This window comes from Nelumbo lutea, chromosome 4 (assembly GCF_056320005.1).
Source record: "Nelumbo lutea isolate HS-2025 chromosome 4, American lotus-T2T, whole genome shotgun sequence".
Lineage (NCBI taxonomy): Eukaryota > Viridiplantae > Streptophyta > Magnoliopsida > Proteales > Nelumbonaceae > Nelumbo > Nelumbo lutea.
The window spans coordinates 66,970,832-66,989,929 of record NC_142687.1 but is presented as its reverse complement, the minus strand read 5'-3'; the positions used below and the strand labels follow the sequence as shown (position 1 = coordinate 66,989,929).

Here is a 19,098-nt window from a genome sequence, read left to right as displayed (position 1 = left end):
AAGTAATACTAATCGAGAATTTTCCCTAACTTTTATAATCTAAATAGAATTATCCCTTTTATGATATTAGTATAAAAGCATACGCTATGCATATGTATTCAAGTAAATCTTGTTTTTTTGAAGCCTATTCAAATAAATCTCAACATGAACTTTGAATTTAATTTTTAGGATCTATATGAAACCCAATATAAACATTTTTATCTAGTATAAATTAAATATAGTAATAGTAACACTCCCACAATCAAAGCTCTAAGGAACATTAAGTGATTAATAAATACCCATCATGTACAAGTCAATTACTTAATTAATGCTTTAACCCTAATTTCAAAATTATTTATGAATATATATATATATATATATATATATATATATATATATATATATATATATTAAAAGGGGTACTGGTCAAACTCAAGACTCAAAGATATTGTAATTTACCAATGACATTATTAAAATTAAATTAAAATTCAACCCCACACACACAAGTAAGTGAATATAATATAATAATTGTTTAAGAGCATTAAAGAAACAGCATGACTTATTAATGGGGACCCTGGACCTTATCTTTAACACTATGGATGTTGTAGATGCATGTAAGCGCAAGATATGAAATGTTAAATACATGCATCTCAGTTCCTCAAGTCAAGTCTGAGTCTCAACCGGACCTCAAAAAATAAAAAAGACCAGACAACCCAACCCTGGTTTTCATTTCTGAACTTGATCCATACTCCATCATTCAATCATTTTCATGATTTCAAGTATCAGTAGTACTGTACAGCACGGTAGTGAAAAAGGGTGACTAACAAGTATAGTTAAATTCTTAACCATAGTTAAGACTTGAACCAAAAAAATAGGTCTTAACCATAGTTAAACTGCTTCCATAAAACATATAAAAATGTAAGTGAGGTCCATACTATTATAAGGAAATCACTGTCTTTCGTAAGACTGGTGAGAAACCTCAACCACAAAATTTGTGGACTCGGTGGGACTCGGTGTCAGTTGTGTGGTCACCGTTCATTCTCATAGCATAAATTTTCACATATTAGCATTCGCCAAAAGGTTAAACCGATTCTAAGTCTTTATCTGCCTTTTTATCGGTTTCCCCCCAAGCTTTTCGCCGTCTACTATTCTATGAGCAGTTGGATCACAGCTCTCTCTCTCCCTCGACAACTTCAGTTCTTCGACCTCCGGAACAGCCAGATATGTGTATTATTTTTCTTAAATTTTAAAATGGAGGCACCTTGTACGAATTTTGGAATTTTATCGTACTTCAGTTAACGTGTTTTGGGTTTGTTCGAGAAGTGCTCCATCGATCTCATATCTTCGTTGTCATAAAAATAGAAAACTATCTATTTAGAGCTTGAAATTTTCGACTTTTGGTGGTTCTCTGTGGGAGTTTTTTTAGCGGGTGGATAATTGAACTGAATCTCGAGTTCTTTTTGGTGGGAGAGCGAGAGTGGTACTGTTCTCCGAGATGGGTTTGCTTCGTTTTGTTTAGCTTCCCAATGAAAAGCAGTGGAACTTGTGTGGGATTTGTTGATTAAAAATTAGGGAGTTATGAGTCGGTTTTGACTGGGTTCTTTTGTAATGAATAGAAAGCAGAAAAAGGGGTTCTTTGCTCAGGTTGTTTGGGGGCATAGAGAGTCGCTTAAGGCTTATTTTGATTAAAGATTTTTTTTTTTTTTTTAATTTGGTGGATTGGAATGTAAGGTTTGACTTCAATTTTGTAATTCCCAATTGAAAAATATTCTCTCTCTCTCTCTCTCTCTCTCTCTCTCTTTTTATTTTCAAATCTTTTTTAAGTTCATAAGCCCCGAATTTGTTCAATGGGTCTTTTTTCAGAGCCGATTTGTACTTTGATGGTGGAGAACCAAATACAAGGAAAAGGGTTTTGTTGATAAGGTTATGGTTGTTTGAAATTCCACAGTGGTTCTGTGCTGTGGAGGTGACTGTAGCTTACTAGCTTTTGCAGATTGGGTTTTAGAATTAATGGTACGGAGACAACCCACATAGACTGCGTGTTCCGAGTTTGTGGTGTGACTGAGAAACTGTATTCTGGTATACATCATGCCTCTCTCTGAATTCCATCAGATGGCAAAAGGAAAGTTAGAATCCTCCCAATCAAAGATGAATAATTGTTCGATCGATCAGGCTTTTGTGTGAGTTCATGTTTCTTCAATCTGCATCTTCATGTTTTATGTTTTAAATCCCCATCCATCATCTTTAGTTATTATAAAATAAAATAATGGGTTCCCTAAGCTCCTTTTCTGTTTGGTGAATTTGATGCAGTCCGGATCATGATTTCGTTGAGCTAGTATGGGAAAATGGTCAGATTCTGATGCAAGGCCAGTCCAGTAAAACGCGAAGGAGCCCCTCAAGCAACAATCTTCCATCTTATATTTCCAAGGTTCAAGATAAAGATGGAGGGGACGCCACTAATCTAAAGATTGGAAGGTCGAGAACTGAAGAGCACGTCTTGAATGATTTCACATCGACCGGACCTTCGGGTAATATGGGATTGGCTTCAGAGGAAGAGATGGTCCCTTGGTTGAATTATTCCCTGGACGATTCTCTGCAACATGATTATTGCTCGGAGTTCTTTTCGGAGTTAACTGGAGTCAATCTAAATGCACTCTCCACTCAGAATAATAGCTTCCCAATTGATAAGAACAGTAGTTGCGGCCAGATAAGTAGGGATTTAAATATAGCTTCTGTATATTTTGATAAGAATCCACAACAAGGGAATGCATCCAAGGGTGTCGGAGGAAGTCCTGAGCCTATTAGACCCAGTAGCAACCAGTTACGTTCTTCGTCATTGCAGCAGTGCCAGATTTCACTTCCATCTCTAAGACCTCGTGTTTCAGATTTAATTAACAGTAATACCAACAATGCCGACAAAGCCTCCTGTGGGAATTCAAGTGACACCCCAACCTCAAATGGTGGACTGCCTAACACAAAGATGCAGAGGCAAGATCCAGGACCCACAAGACCACCGCTACAGAATAATATCAGTTCTGGTCTAATGAACTTCTCCCATTTCTCAAGGCCTGCAGCGTTTGTTAAGGCTAATCTCCACAACCTTGGTGCTGTGGCCAGTCCAGGTTTATCAAGTATAGATAACTTGAGAAGTAATGGCAAGGTTTCTGCAGCCGGGAATAGCAATCCTGTAGAATCCACGCTGATCGATTCTACTAGTGGTTCAAGAAATGCTACAAGCTTCCTCAACCAACGGGCTTCTGTACTAGCTGAAGGTGAACCAAAACCATCTATATCTAAGCCTCCCAAGGAACAATTCTCTGCTGAGAATTCCGAAGTTGTTTTCCGAGAAGAAGCCCATAGGAGAAAAAGATCCCCAGATCGAGTTATTGACCATACCTCAAGTTTTGCAGCAAGTACTGCCATAGGAAAACCAGATGGTGAAGGAGCTGTGGAGCCTGCGGTTGCATCTTCCTCCGTATGCTCGGTCAACAGTGGTGGGGGAGCTTCAGATGATCCAAAAAATACTTTGAAGAGGAAATCCAGGGATGGAGATGAGTCTGAATACCAGAGTGAAGTAAGTGAAAATGTAAAACCAACCTCTCATCTTCGATGATATAGAAATTTCTTCATTATTCCTTTTCTTCCCCTGTTTTTCCCCTTTCTTTTTCCCAAAAAAGTTCAGTTTTGATGCAGGATTTGGAAGAAGAATCAGTGGGTGTAAAGAAATTGGCACCCTCTAGAGGAGGCACAAGCGCCAAGAGAAGCCGAGCTGCGGAAGTACACAACTTATCTGAAAGGGTAGGCAAGAGAAAAAAAAAATGATCTAAAAATTTTGCTCAGAAATCCAAAATATAACTTCTATATTGGTTTGGACAAACAGCGGCGAAGGGATAGGATCAACGAGAAGATGCGAGCATTACAAGAACTTATACCTAACTGCAACAAGGTTGGAATTCTATGTTCCCAATTTAAGTTGAATTTTTGCTTGACATTGTTTTGTCATCACAAGCATTCACATCCCACTCATGCTTGTTAAGTTTCCTTTTCTTTTTATTTTGTTTTTCTTTTTAAATTTTTAACTTTGTTCAATGATGCTTCTATGACTCTATCCTGGCCATTCTGATTTTCACCTCGTGGTGTTAGGTGGATAAAGCTTCAATGCTCGATGAAGCCATTGAATATCTGAAGACTCTTCAGCTTCAAGTGCAGGTCCATTTCTTTTGGTTTTTTAATTTTCAGTTTGTGGCCATCAACTTAAGTATATAATCTTAACCTCTTCGTGAGCTTAAAAGTTAAAACATTGATTCTTCAATGCAGATTATGTCAATGGGGAGTGGGCTGTGCATGCCTCCAATGATGTTGCCCCCTGGAATGCAACACTTGCATATGCCACATTTGGCACATTTCTCACCCATGGGTGTTGGAATGGGGATGGGTATGGGCATGGGTTTGGGATTTGGGATGGGAATGGTTGATATGAGCAGTGGCTCCTCTGATCGCCCATTGATTCAGGTCCCTTCCATGCATGGAAGGCAGTTCCCTTGTCCACCTATTTCAGGACCTGCTAGTTTGCCTGGAATGGCAGGGGCCAACCTACAGATGTTTGGGCTCCCTAGTCAAGGTCTCCCCATGTCAATTCCTCGTGCACCCATTATTCCTCTGTCTGGAGGTTCTTCAACAAAATCAATTTCATTGCCTGATACCCCTGGAACTGTAACTCCAGTGAAGGTTCCAGATTCAGCTCCTCCATCAAGTTCAAAGGAACCAGAGCCAAACATTAACCCACAGATGATGCACAAGACAACTGCTGATTGCTCTCCGGACCATATATCTACTCAGGTTTGTTACCATAAGCCATCCAAAATTTATAATGCTTCTATGTAGCAACCACTTGGTTTATTGGTTCCATTAAGATGGGTTAGCTCATGCTGCATTGTGTAATGTGATGTAGGGAAAATATGAATTCCATCTGTAGAAGTTCCATCCAAGAAGGGAAGTGCATGCTTCATGCATCTTTAACAATTTAACCAATAGTAATTAAAGCATTTCTTTTGTCAATATTTTCTCCTCTGCCAGTGCCAGGCAACGAAAGAAAGTTTTGAAGAGTCTGCTTTTGCGCAAAGAAACAAACCAACTCAACATACCAGTGTTGATGGAGTTGTTGACTCTACCAAAACAAATGGAACTATCTAGCAGAACAAATTGTCAGTTTATGTCGGCAAGCCTCTCAGTTACAATATTTTCTTACCTCAAATCAAGTTTCAGTGGTGGTTGAGTAAAACTTACTCTACTTTTATATGCAGGTTAATTATTGTGCTCAAAGCTGGGATTGGAGAAGAACCAGGTAGCAGCCCATCTATAACAGTTATGCTGCTTATTCAATTTATTTGTTTGATGCCAGAGAGAGTTTTGTTCAATCATGGGAAAATGGTTTTTGAGATGCACATGTAGTGGAATCATTAAATGACAATCTGCATTCTAACATCAGGGCAGTCCCCTGCTAACTGCACATAATTTTGTCATTTGAAGATACTAGAGGGAATCTGCATCTGTGCATTCACTCGAGACACCAGTGTGGTGAAAGTGAATATCCAAGAGTTAAACTTCTAAAAGAATGTATTCAGAGTGTTCAACACAGCTATAAGCATTTACTTTTATCAATGGAAAGGATTTTCTGTTTTTACATTTGTTTTACTAGTGGGGTCTCTCTTCTCTGTGCAATCTCTCTAAGTCTGAATCGCCCCCAATTTGAGATTTACAGACTGCACAATTCTACTCCCCCGCACATTGTTAATGTAGTAGGCAGGAGCCACCATTTCTATAAATTAAGCTGTCTTAATACTGACTTTATTGACGTGATTCATATTATGCGGAGTCATGTTTAAACCTGGTTTGTCCAACATGGAAGGTAAGTAGATAGCTTATTGATCTCAGATGAAGGAAAAGATGAAAAGAATTTGAACAGGAGGTGGGGTTGGTGTGTCCCACAGGGGAAATGTTCTTTACTTTAAGAAATTTTATTATATGCATATATGTTTTTTCACTTCTTGTGTATGTTTGCCTTACCCTTCCGGGCTTGCAGATGAAGCTTATGGGTGTGGGATGCGGTTTTATATGGAATGGTGGTTTGGTCCTTTCTGATTTTTACACCGGGGAAATGAAATAACAATAACAATGGTGGGCAAGACCACCAATTGCTGAATGTAATATCACCAATGTTTGACTTGATTTTACCAAAAAAATCATCAATGCTGATATTTAAAATTGACGAAACCCCCTCTTGTAAGACATAGCCCAATAATATGCCTTGAAGCATCAGAGACTGGTCTGTAAAATTTGTCAGTCAAAATGTTTTCAATTTTAACCCCTTTGCTGGGCACACTTTTCTGCTTGGTATCGTTAATTTAGAATCTGAGACGGTAAGTTGACAGTCTCTGAAAGTCTGAATATACCATGACAATGTGAGATTGAGAATACAAAAGGTTGCTCAGAAACTGGTCTGTAAAATTCGTCAGTCAAAATGTTCACTTTTACACCCTTTGCTGGGCACACTTTTCAGCTTGGTATCGTTAATTTAGGATTTGAGATGGTAAGTTGACAGTCTGAATATACCATGTGAGATTGAGAATACAAAAGCTAGCTCCTCTGCCCGTTACTCGTGCATTCCAGGTGCAGCCATGATTGTGTTATACTTCACAATATCTTTCTCTGCTCTCATTGTTAGTGTTATGGTGCACAGGGAATGGATGCCTGCCATGGTTATGGAATTTGGTACACTAAAAAAGTCTAATAAACACAATTTCAGGCAACCCACTCTCCACGTTGCATCTTAATAAATCTCTGTATCTGCCTCCCTTGGCGAAAAATTTCTAATGAACAGGGGGAGTTGGTTTGTCCCATTAGTAATGAACACAGTTTCATCAAAGCAAATTGATTAATACAGAGTTCCAGACTTAAAAAACATCCAAATCATGACATGATGTTGCTAACGCATGGGATAAAGAATCATCAGTTTTTCGCACATGAAAAGAGACGCAGGTAAAGTCCCTTAAGCACCCCAAGAAATCATGAAGAATAGGCTTGTAGGTTCAAGAACAGGTAGCCCTCCGCAAATATGCCATAATACTCCAATTGTCATTTAAACACATAAATCCGTGGATGCTTTTAAGATAATCACTGCAAAGAATGGTTGATCGCCAGACTCTGCCCATTCCACACCATCCTTCTGATGATAGTTTGATACCCCTGGTGGTTATGGTTTCACAATCACTGTTGCCGTTTATGTACCATTTGTATGCTTTTTAACTCCAAAAGCATCCTCTGGTGTTTTCTTCCAACAATAAATAAAAACAAAATTAGAAAACTGCACAAAAACAACAACACTACATATTTTTCCAGGGCTGCGTTTTTTTGTGGTGTAAATGCCAGACCGGAAGAGTTTTACATTTTGGTCCAGTTTTATAGCTGTTTGGATGAAACATAAATGACCATCGAAAATCAATGTAAAACTCCTCAAGGGAAATTTATATCTCGTAAAAACAATGTAAAAGATTTACATCGACAATTGCCACTTTTTTGACGAGTGCAGAACTCCAACGGTGCAGAACTCTCTCCTCCAGTCCGCTATTTACACCACATTCAAATGCAGCCTAGGAAAACTTTGGAGTGAGGGTGGGAACTGCAAAGGGTGAATTGATCCCCAGATCAGTGGATACTAGAACTCTTGACCTGGTTTACCTCTTTCTATAGAGTTCTCATTACTTGTCACATCCAAACGTTGTGAGAGAATGTATTGAAACTCTAGAGACTAGAATGTTCATTAGAAGTCATAAAGAAAAAGTTGAACTGACCTTCAAAACTATCTACGCAGCATCAAGCGTGAGATTGGGCAAATTGTTGCTCACTGGTAAAGCAGATTCCTGATTCTCAACTTCCGTTTCAGTACTATCTACCAACTTGAGATTTAATAAAGCATTGCTTAGTGATTCAGTTGTCGCTGTCAAATCACTGACAGTAATTTTTTCAGGCACTGCTATTTCTTGGGTTTCATTGGCAAGTTCCAACTCCAGTTTCTTGAACTCCTCTTCAACATCTTCATCCTCAACGCCTGTCTGTTCAAGTGCAGTTGATTCTGCAAAAGCAATAAAGACCCATATGATCCTAGTTAGAGGTCCAAACTTAATCAAGAATATACACTGAGAAAATGATCTTCAGTTCTATGAAATATCCAGATGCATAAAATCCTATAATGCAGACTTCGTCAAGTCAAAAAGTAATATCATAGATACCAGTCGCAATCATCTGATCTATTACCCAAAAAGAAAGAGAAAAAAAAAAAGAAAAGAAAGAAAGAAGATCCAATATGGTTAATTTTTTATTGAGCCCTGGGTGAAGATGCATCCTTAGGTCCAAATTGCTTGGAGCTGCAACATGCATCCTTTCATATCTATACCTAAATGATCATTTCTCATACTGTGGTTGTTTAATTTATCCTTAATATGATATGCAATGCATATTTACTCAGCCTTTTTTTTAGATGGCATGGGTTATACAGTTTTAGGAAAGCAACAAATTACCTAGTGCTTCTTCCACCAGTTTTTGTGAGGTGACACTCTCATCAAGCTCTTGGAGACAAAGTTGGACTTCTTCCAAACTCACACCATTTTCCTTAATTGCTCGAGCTCCAATTTGGATAGCTTCAGAAACCTGGTATTAGTAGAAAATGGATGAATCATCATCACCATCCAAGTTTTATCCCAACTATACGAGGGAAAAGTTATGAGTGCTAAAAAAAATAAGGGAATTTTCATTGTTTACCTTCCTTGTAGATTCAGCATTTGCTATGACACTAAGGATTTCCTCCACTCGGTTCAAAAGAGAAGCACACTTTTCTCTGCTTTCAGTGGTCAATCTCAACTGCCTTGCATATCTGATTGCAGCCTTTTTGTCCCTAGACTTCAGGGAAGTTAATGCTGATTTTCTTAACCTGAAAGAGAGAGTATTTTTTATTGGCCAAGATATGAAACAAGGATATCCTCTTAATAAATCCATTTTATGGTTAAAAATATACAACACCTAGAATGGATGTTGATGCAGAATGGGATATAGAATGAAACCATTGAAGAAGAAATCAAGTTTCTCCCAATTCTAACTGCTCCAGTAGCAGCATTTTAATATTTTCTGAGTTTTCCTAGTCTGTGTCACATTTTGCTTTCTTTTAAGGTTACTTTCTGGTTTATAGTTGTCGCAGAATAGATTTAATTATTTTTAAGAATCAAAATAGTTAAAAATAGGTTCAATTAGTCTTGAGCATCAAAAAAATTAAGTCATAATCATGTCATTTTTCTTGTAGGTTAAGTTTCATGTGTTAAACCTTGTCTGTTTAACTTAATTTCCATTATCAGGTAAGTTATTCAGCTATGTTATCCACAAAACCAAAATGTTGTGAATCCTTATTTAGGTCACTGGTAGTCGGTTGTTGATGTTGTTTTGAGTGTAAATCAGTATTTAGGTGTATTTTTTTTTAGATAATAAGTATTTACTAATTAGGTGTATTATGTTATTTGAGGGTATATCTTGTTTACAAAGCGATTTAGGACTTGCTTTTCATCAGTTCTTAACTTGGAGTCTACAAAAGGTCTTACCCCCTCTCAATCAGTTATTGTGTTCTTTCTAATATATCAACTTTTCTTTTTCTTTGATCCTTGATTTTGTTCTAATCTCTTATTGCTGAATTCTCCAATAGGCATTAATTTTATACTACCCAGCGAGCTGTATTTCATCTTTCTTTCCACATCTCCATATAAAAAACTATCTCTATCCATTCTTAAATCCCTATTGTCCACTGCATAAAAGTTGGTCTACCATGTCATAGTTGATCAACTTCTAACCCTGATGCTACATCAATTAAATGCAAGCCTCAACCTTGGATACCAAATCATTGATCCAGTCTCTAATTTGAGGACTACTTTGAGAATAAGGAATATTCACAAATCAAACCAACTTGAAGTCGATTTGTGTTATAAAGATCATTACACAAGCAAGAACATTTCAGAGTAGGAAGCAAACATCACAGAGGAGCAGGATCTTACATTTCATAACGTTGGTCAATTGCATCAAGTTGTTGCTGAAGTTTTTCTGTGGTCCAAATCAAGTGCAAAACATCGCAATCAAGACTTGAGATGCTAGGAACTACCGCTGGCACAAGAGAAACTTTGACACCCTGTAAACAATTCATCCAGGTACATATCCAAAAATATATTTGAAAATATACAATTTAATAATCAGGTTTCAGGGGGGAAGTTCAGTTAATGGAATCAGAATTCTGCCTCAACCTAGTTTACCTTGTACTGAGAACAACTATTCAAAAACTTTACTGAAAAAATTCATTCTTTTTTCATTGGAGGGAAGCCTTTTCAGAGGTTCTCCTGCCATGTTGTCCATCAAATTGATCAAGTCATGGAGAAACCTTGGTTGAGTGAATTCCCATACTAAAAAGTAGCTTGAAGAAATTTTGTGAGCTTTGATTTTGTTTAGGGTAGATCTTTAACCATTCTATTAACCTAGTTAACTCAGCCATGTACTTCATTAACTTGGAACTTGGAAGAGTCAACAGGTGAGGTCCAATTTCTCTGTGATTGCATTGTGAGGGTAATTCATTATATTTTGCCCTTACTTTTCTTACTGAAAAATAATGGGAAAATTTGACAAAAGAATCAAAATAGAAGTTCATGATACTTAAGATGAGGTAAAAGTTAGCAGAAATACAGTACTTTTATTTGGTGAGCAAATTATAGTACTGATTATGCCCAAATTCAGTTATTTGAAGAACCAATCCTATTTTGAGAGAGTTAAATTCTGTAGCAGATTGGTTGGCTAAACTGGGAGTCCATAGGGAATTTTTATATAGTGAGAGAGTTATGCCTTTGTCATCTGTGTGTGCTCCCTGTTGTACATACTCTCATGTACCCCTTTCTTTAAATCTGTTATCTTTCATTTCAAACAAAAAAATATCCTATTTTGAACAAGGTCAAGGTTGTCAAAATCAAATAAAAGGGAATGCTGATAAAAAAATCAAATAAAAGGGAAAATGGAGTACCTCGATGAGATCCTTTTTGTTGATCGAGAGGTATAGTGCCTTTCGACAATCTGATAAGTAACCCAAGATTGCAGAAGCTTCACTGGATCCTTTACAAATTCTATGGAATTTCTCCATTGTAACAATACAAAATGAAGTCCAATGGTTCTCAGATAAAAGCATGACAACCTCAGCAGCTCTTTCCTACATGCGAAAAAACACAAACTTCACAGAACACAGGGTAACCAACATTTGTCTAGCGTATGTGAATATTTACAAACAAGGAAAAAAGAGAAAGATATTGTCAGAAGTCTTTTTGGTCTTTTGGAAACTTGACTGTCTCATTTGGAGTTAAAAGAAATATACTGTGCAAAAATGAAGTCCATAGCTTCTCAACAAAAACATGACAGCCTCAGCATCTCTTCTTTTTCTTTGATCAATAACAGAAACTTTTATTAAAGAATTAATAGAAAGATACAGAGGAAGCAAGGGGAGAGATAACATCTCTTAACCCTCCCCGAGAAATACAAAGCATAATTATAATACAGCCTCAACATCTCTTTCCTACAAGCTAGAAACGAACTCTACCAACACTGTGGGTAACTAATGTTTGTCAGTGTATAGAACATGAATATTTAAAAACAATATAAATAGAAAACAAAAATATTGCAACAAATTTTTTTGGGTCTTTTAACTACATGATCCTGTTTCTTTTGGAGTTAGAGACTGCATTAATGTGGAAAGAAAACCTGTAAATGTTATGCATATTTAAAAACATTGTCAACAATTTGATTTATCATACAAGATTACAAGGGAGATCATTTATATCAGAGATGCTCCAGACGATCATCTGTAGGGACTGAATTTTGGGTGGATCCCCTGGATGAGATCCATGATAAGCTGATTGCTCTAGAGGATCTTCCTAATGGTGCCTTAATATAAATTTGAAAGGCTACATAGTAGCAAAAGGGTGAAAAGAGAATAAAGATGACACATGGGAGATAAAAACAGGCTCAGAAAGAAAAAGAAATGAAGAGCAGAGTACAAACATAATACATGCCTGCAGTAGTGTCTTAAGGATGAATCGATCTTCAAAAATTTCTTTTGGAGTGGGTGATCTCAATATGCCCATCAAATGTGACATTCTTCTAAACAATTGGGAGAGACGTCCACTGGTTGGATCCCCAAGATCTCCAGTACGTAAGATTTCACCAGTATTATACATTTCAACCTGAAAGAATATATAGGTGACTTATTGGAATTAGAATCCGCAATGCTAAACCAAATTGAACTGAAATAATGTTGTTGATCAAAGAGCTGATAAACAAAACAGATTGATAATTGGGTTGGATTAAAGGACGAGGAAATTGAGTGTTTGTCTACTCTTCTATGTCTCTTTGATAAGGTTTGGTTGGATCCCTCGAAACCTGATAAAAGGATTTGGGCCATTCACCCCAAAGGGTATTTTTCTTGTGGTTCATTTTTCAAGTTCCTCTGCCAATCTCCCTCTCATCAGAGTTTCCCTTTCAAAGAAGTCTGGTGTAGGCCGGTCCCCCCCCAAGGTTATGGCTTTGTGTTGGGAAGTGTGGCATGGTAAAGTAAACACGATGGACAACCTACAAAAGAGAAGACCCGTCCTTTGTATTTCACCAAACTGGTGCATTCTTTGCAGATCTCATGGTGAGGATTGTAATCATCTATTTTTATCTTGTAGTGTCACTGCAGAACTCTGGGCTTGGCTTCTATCTTTGTTTGGGTCTAGTTGGGATATGCTAGCAGAAGTAAGCACAATCTTTAACCCTTCTTTCTTCTCTTGGCCCCATAAAAGAGGAAGGAAAATGCGGAGATGCTCACGAGCAACATTGTTATGGACAGTATGGGAAGAAAGGAATGCCAGAATCTTCCAAGAAAAAGGAAGAAGCAGTCAAACCTTAAAGGACTACATTTTGTTCAGGTCTTTACATTGGTTAAAGACTCTAGAATTATTTAACCATTTTACTTTTACTGATTGTTGGAAGGATTGGAAGTTGGTAGCAAGCTGTTCCTCCTACAAGGGAAGGGCAGTGACTAGCTGGGTCCCCCCTCCTCTTGGTTCTTTGAAGCTGAATTTTGATGGGAGTAGCCAGGGTAACCCGGGTCCCTCTGGGATGGGAGGTGTACTGAGGAATGAGGCTGGAGAGATTGCCTTAATCTACTCTGGCCCTTTAGAAGTTGGGAACTCTATCCGGGCAGAACTGCTAGCTGCAATACAAGGAATACTTCTTGCAAAAGAAGTGGGCGTCGAGCAGCTTCTGATTGAAGGAGACTCTAAGACAGTGGTGGACTGGTTAAATAATCCGGAGGATGTCACTTGGGGCTACAAAAATGAGTTAAAGAAATTCAAATGGGTGACAAGAAATATGTCTATAACAGTACAATGGGTTGGGAGATCAGCTAATGCTTTTGCTGATGTCTTGACAAAACAAGGGATAAATAGGGAAACATTGTTCTGGGCACAGTTGTAACTATTATTTTAATTTCAACATTCATGTTTTCTCTGTTGTAGTTTGTGTATTTGCTGTTTGGAGAGGCTGCTCCTCGCACCTCTAAGGGGATCTTCTTGTATCTATTCATTATTTTAATGGAATTGATGTTATTTATCAAAAAATAACAAAACAGATTGATAATTTTCCATATCCAATAAATAGAACAGATTGATAATAACAACCACAAATGATATTTCATACACAAGATGCTCACCAGCACATCTTCAATGCACAGAGGTGTCAAGCCTCCTCTGTTGAACCAATTGTGTTTGACCTGCATAAATTACGAATCCACTTGCAATTGGGTTTTATATATAAATAGAAAATAAGTACTGAAAATTAATTAATAAAATTGACAGCATTGCACCTAAAGTTGGTACATGAAACAGAGGTGGTTCCTAAAATCCAATGAAAAGGCCATAGATACAACAAAGATGCAATAAAATTAAAGAAGTCAGAAGATAGAAACTGTTGGAATCACATTTTTTGGTTGAAGTTGGAAGCATATCAAGACATTAGAAAATGATTTCAGATAAAGTAACATATACATTTAAGATTTGAAGTTTTATAAAGTCCACCTACTGTCAACAATCATATTAAATCTCAATCTCCCATGAAGTACATAGTTCCAATAGCAGATATTTAGCTCAAACATCAAACCCCTCCTAACGTAAACATGCGTGCACACAAACACAAAAGTTTTCATGTCAGTAGCAAGTAAATAGCCAAAACTATGTTAAAATGGGTAAGTAGCCAAAAAAAATTTTCCTGGAAGACCCAAGAAGCTGAAATAGAGCATAGTTATCTGGATCGCTTAAACCATGTACGAAATTCATGTAAAGAATCTGTACAAAAACGATGTGGGCAAGAATCTGATATGTGCCTTAGGAGAACTCACCCCTAACAGCATCCCATACTACCAACATAAGACAACTGGATCGTAACATTCCACCATGCTTCCGCAGTCCCAGCGCTCACGCAGGCCGGCTTTGCACTAGTCCACCTAGTCCCAGCCGAACACTGCAATACCGACGTCACCACCTGCGCCCCACGATTGCAACTGGGAGGCTGGGAGGCATAGTGTAGGCTCTGATACCATTTGATACTTGACTTAGCAGAACTCACCCCTAAAAGCTAGCTGTTAGAGGGAGGGAACCCACGCACATATATATCCCATAACACAGCATCCCATTCTACCGATATGGGATACCTCCCATTAGCATCCCATTCTGTTCGGATTCTGTTATCAAAGCAGTTTCACAAAATAAATCAAGGATATCACAGAAATGGGTTATCGAATTCTCTAGTAAATGGGAAAGGAAAACTATTCTTACAGAGAAAAAGGAATCGCCTATAAAGTATTAACTGAAGAATTATATAAGCCAAATACAGTTAGATATGGATTAAAACTTATAGCAGCTAACAAAATGAGAAAGGCCCAAAACCGAAAACCTCGGACGCATGGATGATGAAGACGCCAAGATGTCGAGCAACTCTCAGAAGCAAATCTTTCCAGAACAAGAACTTGGGTTCCCAATCTGATCTTTGTCCGCTAAAAGCCTTGAAACGGGACGTAGCGACGACTTCGTCGTCCCAATCAGGCACTTCCCTTCTAATGAACTCCACGACAGACGAATTCATATGAACCAGAAAGTAAGTTCAATTCTTCCAGAAATATTCAACCGAATTCGAGGTCGAAAGTTGGCAATTGGTTCACAAACTCTCACAACACAACAAGAAATACCAAAATAAAGAGTTGAAAATTTTCAAAATTTTTCCGCCAAAGATGTTTTGTTTCAGAGAGAGGACGGTTGAAGATCGTCGATTTTGCAACAACAAATTGGGGGTTCTAGTTCGAGTAAGAGGGAAGAGGGAAGACTGAAGAGAGTTCAAGCGCGTAATACCGTAATATTCCATTCATGAGTATTAGGGTGTGGGTTTTTTATTTATTTTGAATAGTTTTTTTAGAGAAAATTCTAATCAGTAACTTGTACTCGAGTGATAATTTCGGTTCTCGAACTTTTTAAAATGGGACAATCCAATATGTAAACTTTCAAAATGTCACAATCCCTCTCGTTAATCAGTCTGTTAATGAGCCTTGTGACATTTGAAAAATAAAAAATGTCCTAAGAATGTCATCTAATTCTCTTTATCAACCATCCAAATTCTAAACAGTTATCAACTTTTTTGAATATTAGAGATTGGGAACAGGGACTGTTTAGTTTTTTTTGTCAACCTTTGATAGTTGATAAAGAGAATTAGATGTCATTCAAAGGGCAATTTTGACTTTTAAATTTTACTTAACGACTGATTAATGGACTGGTTAACGGTAAGTACTAGATTGTTACATTTTGAAAATTCAGATACTAAATTGTTGCATTTTAAAGTTTGAGTTTCAAATTGTCACTCGAGCACAGGGTAATAATCGGGAATTTTCCCTTTTTTTTAATAACGAAAGGGGGCTACACGAGTAGGGTGGGGTGGGGTTAGCACTTAGCACGTCCCCAAATATCACAAAAACAAATAAAATCTAGGGGTTTTTATGATTCAGTCGGTAGAGTTAAGATTTCCTAGGGTGGACTGAATCCTGCCCGTGGATTGATGCCAAATTCCTAGGTTGAATGTGGTTTATAGGGGGGCTACTAGAGGGGGCTGCGAAAAAGATTTTTGAGAGTGAGTACAGTCCAAAGATCCCTAAAATCTAAGTCAAGAGCAATAAAAAAAGAGTAAACACTTTCCACATAATGAATTAATTAATTAATCTGCCGCTTGCTTTGCTTTGCGATAGATATGACATGCATGCCAAGACGATGACATTCCTTGATGATGTTAATCTTTATGGGGGTTTACCTATGAAGAAGACAATTGATGATGAGCTTGGAATTACCATCGACAATAATAGACATACCAAGGAAGATGAGAGCAGCATTGTGAGCTTTTCAAGTAGCTCAAGCTTCGGCACTCAAAATTAATTTTTATAATACCCTCAGAAGGATTTTTCCATCTAATAGGTAACTATTCCTTCTCATGAGTACTCACGGAAACAAGATTTCATGTCCATAAGGAAATTCAGAGCTCTATCTATTGGCATAGGGGGCATCAGATTATTATTAAAAACTTTTTCATTTTTGTTTTTTCCAAAGGAACCACAAGATAACCATTTATTTCTCTATGATTAATGGCTCACCATAATTAATAGAAGTGTCATAAATTCTTTCCCACCATTGATTCTTTTCCGCAATGTTTTCTAAAAATTACTTTAACGTCTCCTGAAAATATACTAGCAAGTAAATCCATGCAATGAATGGGGTTAAATGGAAATTTAGTTAATTTGATTTGGATGGGAAAATTAGGGTTTTGATATTAGTTTGATTCCAAGCTAGGGTTCATATTTAGGGTTAGCCCTTAGCCTAACCCAAATACCCAATCTATCTAATTTATTATAGTCCTACTTCATTAGTGAGAAAGGCAAAAGGGGTTGCTAGAAGGTTTGAAATTCATACGAGAGCTTTGCCTTAACTCTGTTATTGTTAGAGGGAGATGTAAAAGCCATCATCATGGCTCTATTGGAGCCTTTGAGTGCTCTTCCTTGGTGTCTTCACCAACTCCTATTTGACTGTAGAGCCATTCTTCTATCACTCCTTCAATGCTCAATGAGATTTGTGCCTAGATCAGCCAACAAAGTGCTAGCTATAGCTAGTTTTGGTTTATCATCTAGTAGAATTTGTACTTAGGTAGTGTGTCCTACTTTTTTGGAACATTGTATCCACATGGATAATTCATCGAGTTTAGCATAATGAATTTCACCTCAACAACTTTGGAAAATAAAAAAGAAAGCCAAAAGGGGTTAAGAGAGATTTAAGAGGAAAGGAGATATTTAATGGGTAAGGGAAGAAGTTACAAACGTTGACTATGAGAGTGAGATAAAGAGATTTAAAAATGAAAATATTAGAGTAAATATGGATTTTATGAGAGACAATTAATACCCATGAGGATTTTTATTTTGACTTGTGACATTTTTAATAATTTAATTTAAAAAATAAATAACCACATGTGTGAGAAATGAAAGGAGGAAGAAGTCTGTGTGAACTCAGTGGTGAGAAGACCCTTCACCTCTCCTCTTTTCTCTTTCTAATATAGATGACAAGAAACTCCTTCGAGGTTTTGGAGATAGGTAGACCGCCCTTTGATTAGATTTCATAGACAGTGGATACAAATTTACAAGAATGACTTTTCTTCTTCTTCTTCTTTTAGACAAAATTAGACATTGGATTGGGGAGGGACTAACTATACAGACTTAGGTGGTGTTTCATAACACTAAAGTCTAAAGTCTAAGGGCCTGTTCCTTTCCTCTTAAGTCTTATCTCTTAAGAGAAATCTTTTAACTTTAAGAGAAAAATGGTTGTTCGCTTCCTCTTATTTTTTATCTCTTAAAGTGCAATCATACAACTTTTTGTTTTACAATGATACTCCCAAAAAGACAAACAAAAACTCTCATATATGGGGTCAACATGGATATTTGATAATTTTCAGAATTCATAACAACATTCTCTACATTCAGAGTTTAGAGGAAAGAACTCTCGCTTATTGTGAGACCAAACATCTCTCTTCTACTCCCTCTCGCTTATGCGAGCCTCCCTTTCACTTATGTGAGTTTCAATTAATCTCTAGGTTTCCTTATGATGGCTTAGAGATAGAGAACCAACGTCAGAAAATTGCTGGAGATACTACTGTAGAATGACTCAAAGAACTTCTAAAAGGAGATGGGGATAGAATCATAGAAGTGAAGGTTGGTGATGATAAAGGATCTAGGGACTGTCATAAGCATTTAGTGTTCAGAATTCTAACAAACTGGACGCTCAAAGTAGCAATGCTAAAGGAGTATTTAGTAAAAGTATGGTCCCTGAAAGATGAAAAGTCTATTTCAAACTTCAGTTTTGATTTTTATCTGGTGCATTGCAGCAAATTGGAAAGATGACTGTCATAAGCATTTAGTGTTCAGAGTTCTAACAAACTGGACGCTCAAAGTATCAAAGCTAAAGGAATTTCTAGTAAAAGTATGGTCCCTGAAAGATGAAAAGTCTATTTCGAACTTCAGTTTTGATTCTTATCTGGTGCATCGTAAATCCAAGGAAGCAAATTTTCAAAACAGACCATGGAATTTCAACAACACTGCTATTATTATTGAAAGATGCATGACAAACAAAGCATCAGAGAAATATAGATTGGGTTCCATTTATGTCTAGGTAAGATTATATGGACTACCAATTGATTATCTTGACTTCTATCGGACATGAACTTTCTAGTGAAGTTGGGAAACCGTATGAATTACAACCAAGTGAGTTGGATATTTGGAGTCAATATGCTAGAGTGAAAGCCAAGATGGATGTCTACAAAGCTTTGGTGATGTAAAGAAAATACAAATTATTTAATGGGAACATGATAGACATCATTTACAAATATGAACAATTATCTTGATTCTACCTCTTCTGTAATAGAATTAGGCACTCCGCAAAA

The 19,098-nt window shown here is 37.2% G+C and overlaps 2 protein-coding genes across 18 annotated transcripts; one reads left to right on the top strand and one right to left on the bottom strand.

Annotated features, from left to right (window-relative positions):
• The first annotated feature begins 920 nt into the window (after positions 1-920).
• Positions 921-5,673, top strand: LOC148860937 (transcription factor PIF3-like). Of its 6 annotated transcripts, none has more exons than XM_088986349.1 (8): positions 921-2,159; positions 2,290-3,553; positions 3,673-3,777; positions 3,860-3,925; positions 4,123-4,188; positions 4,297-4,818; positions 5,056-5,183; positions 5,283-5,673. In XM_088986349.1, the coding sequence occupies exons 1-7, from the start codon at positions 2,068-2,070 to the stop codon at positions 5,170-5,172; spliced, it is 2,232 nt and encodes a 743-aa protein (XP_088842475.1). In that variant the 5' UTR covers positions 921-2,067; the 3' UTR covers positions 5,173-5,183; positions 5,283-5,673. The 6 variants fall into 6 exon arrangements, 4 of the variants coding, with proteins under 4 accessions (XP_088842475.1, XP_088842477.1, XP_088842473.1 ...); XM_088986351.1 differs by having other exon boundaries at positions 946-2,159; positions 5,056-5,209; XR_016113298.1 differs by having other exon boundaries at positions 1,058-2,159; positions 4,931-5,183.
• Positions 5,674-6,869: 1,196 nt separating this feature from the next.
• Positions 6,870-15,597, bottom strand: LOC148860936 (SNF7 family protein). Of its 12 annotated transcripts, none has more exons than XM_088940817.1 (11): positions 15,034-15,463; positions 14,480-14,821; positions 14,164-14,246; positions 13,796-13,855; positions 12,117-12,287; positions 11,078-11,260; positions 10,071-10,201; positions 8,797-8,965; positions 8,556-8,685; positions 7,830-8,110; positions 6,870-7,657 (listed from the first exon to the last, which is right to left on the bottom strand). In XM_088940817.1, exons 5-10 carry the CDS (start codon positions 12,279-12,281, stop codon positions 7,842-7,844), a joined length of 1,047 nt encoding a protein of 348 aa, XP_088796943.1. In that variant the 5' UTR covers positions 12,282-12,287; positions 13,796-13,855; positions 14,164-14,246; positions 14,480-14,821; positions 15,034-15,463; the 3' UTR covers positions 6,870-7,657; positions 7,830-7,841. The 12 variants fall into 12 exon arrangements, with proteins under 12 accessions (XP_088796943.1, XP_088796941.1, XP_088796942.1 ...); XM_088940815.1 differs by having other exon boundaries at positions 6,870-7,309; XM_088940816.1 differs by having other exon boundaries at positions 6,870-7,309; positions 14,707-14,821; positions 15,034-15,461.
• Positions 15,598-19,098: the final 3,501 nt, after the last annotated feature.

Bases quoted from the DNA above. Each gene is read 5' to 3' on its own strand.
- LOC148860936 (XM_088986831.1), bottom strand. From the start codon at position 15,222: ATGAATTCGTCTGTCGTGGAGTTCATTAGAAGGGAAGTGCCTGATTGG. The intron at 12,288-13,795 runs GTGAGCATCTTG...ATATTCTTTCAG, and splicing joins TGTGCATTGAAGATGTGCTG to GTTGAAATGTATAATACTGG. The intron at 11,261-12,116 runs GCATGTATTATG...TTTCGCATGTAG, and splicing joins TCCTTAAGACACTACTGCAG to GAAAGAGCTGCTGAGGTTGT.
- LOC148860937 (XM_088986347.1), top strand. From the start codon at position 2,068: ATGCCTCTCTCTGAATTCCATCAGATGGCAAAAGGAAAGTTAGAATCC. The intron at 2,160-2,289 runs GTGAGTTCATGT...AATTTGATGCAG, and splicing joins TCGATCGATCAGGCTTTTGT to TCCGGATCATGATTTCGTTG. The intron at 4,819-5,055 runs GTTTGTTACCAT...CTCCTCTGCCAG, and splicing joins CGGACCATATATCTACTCAG to TGCCAGGCAACGAAAGAAAG.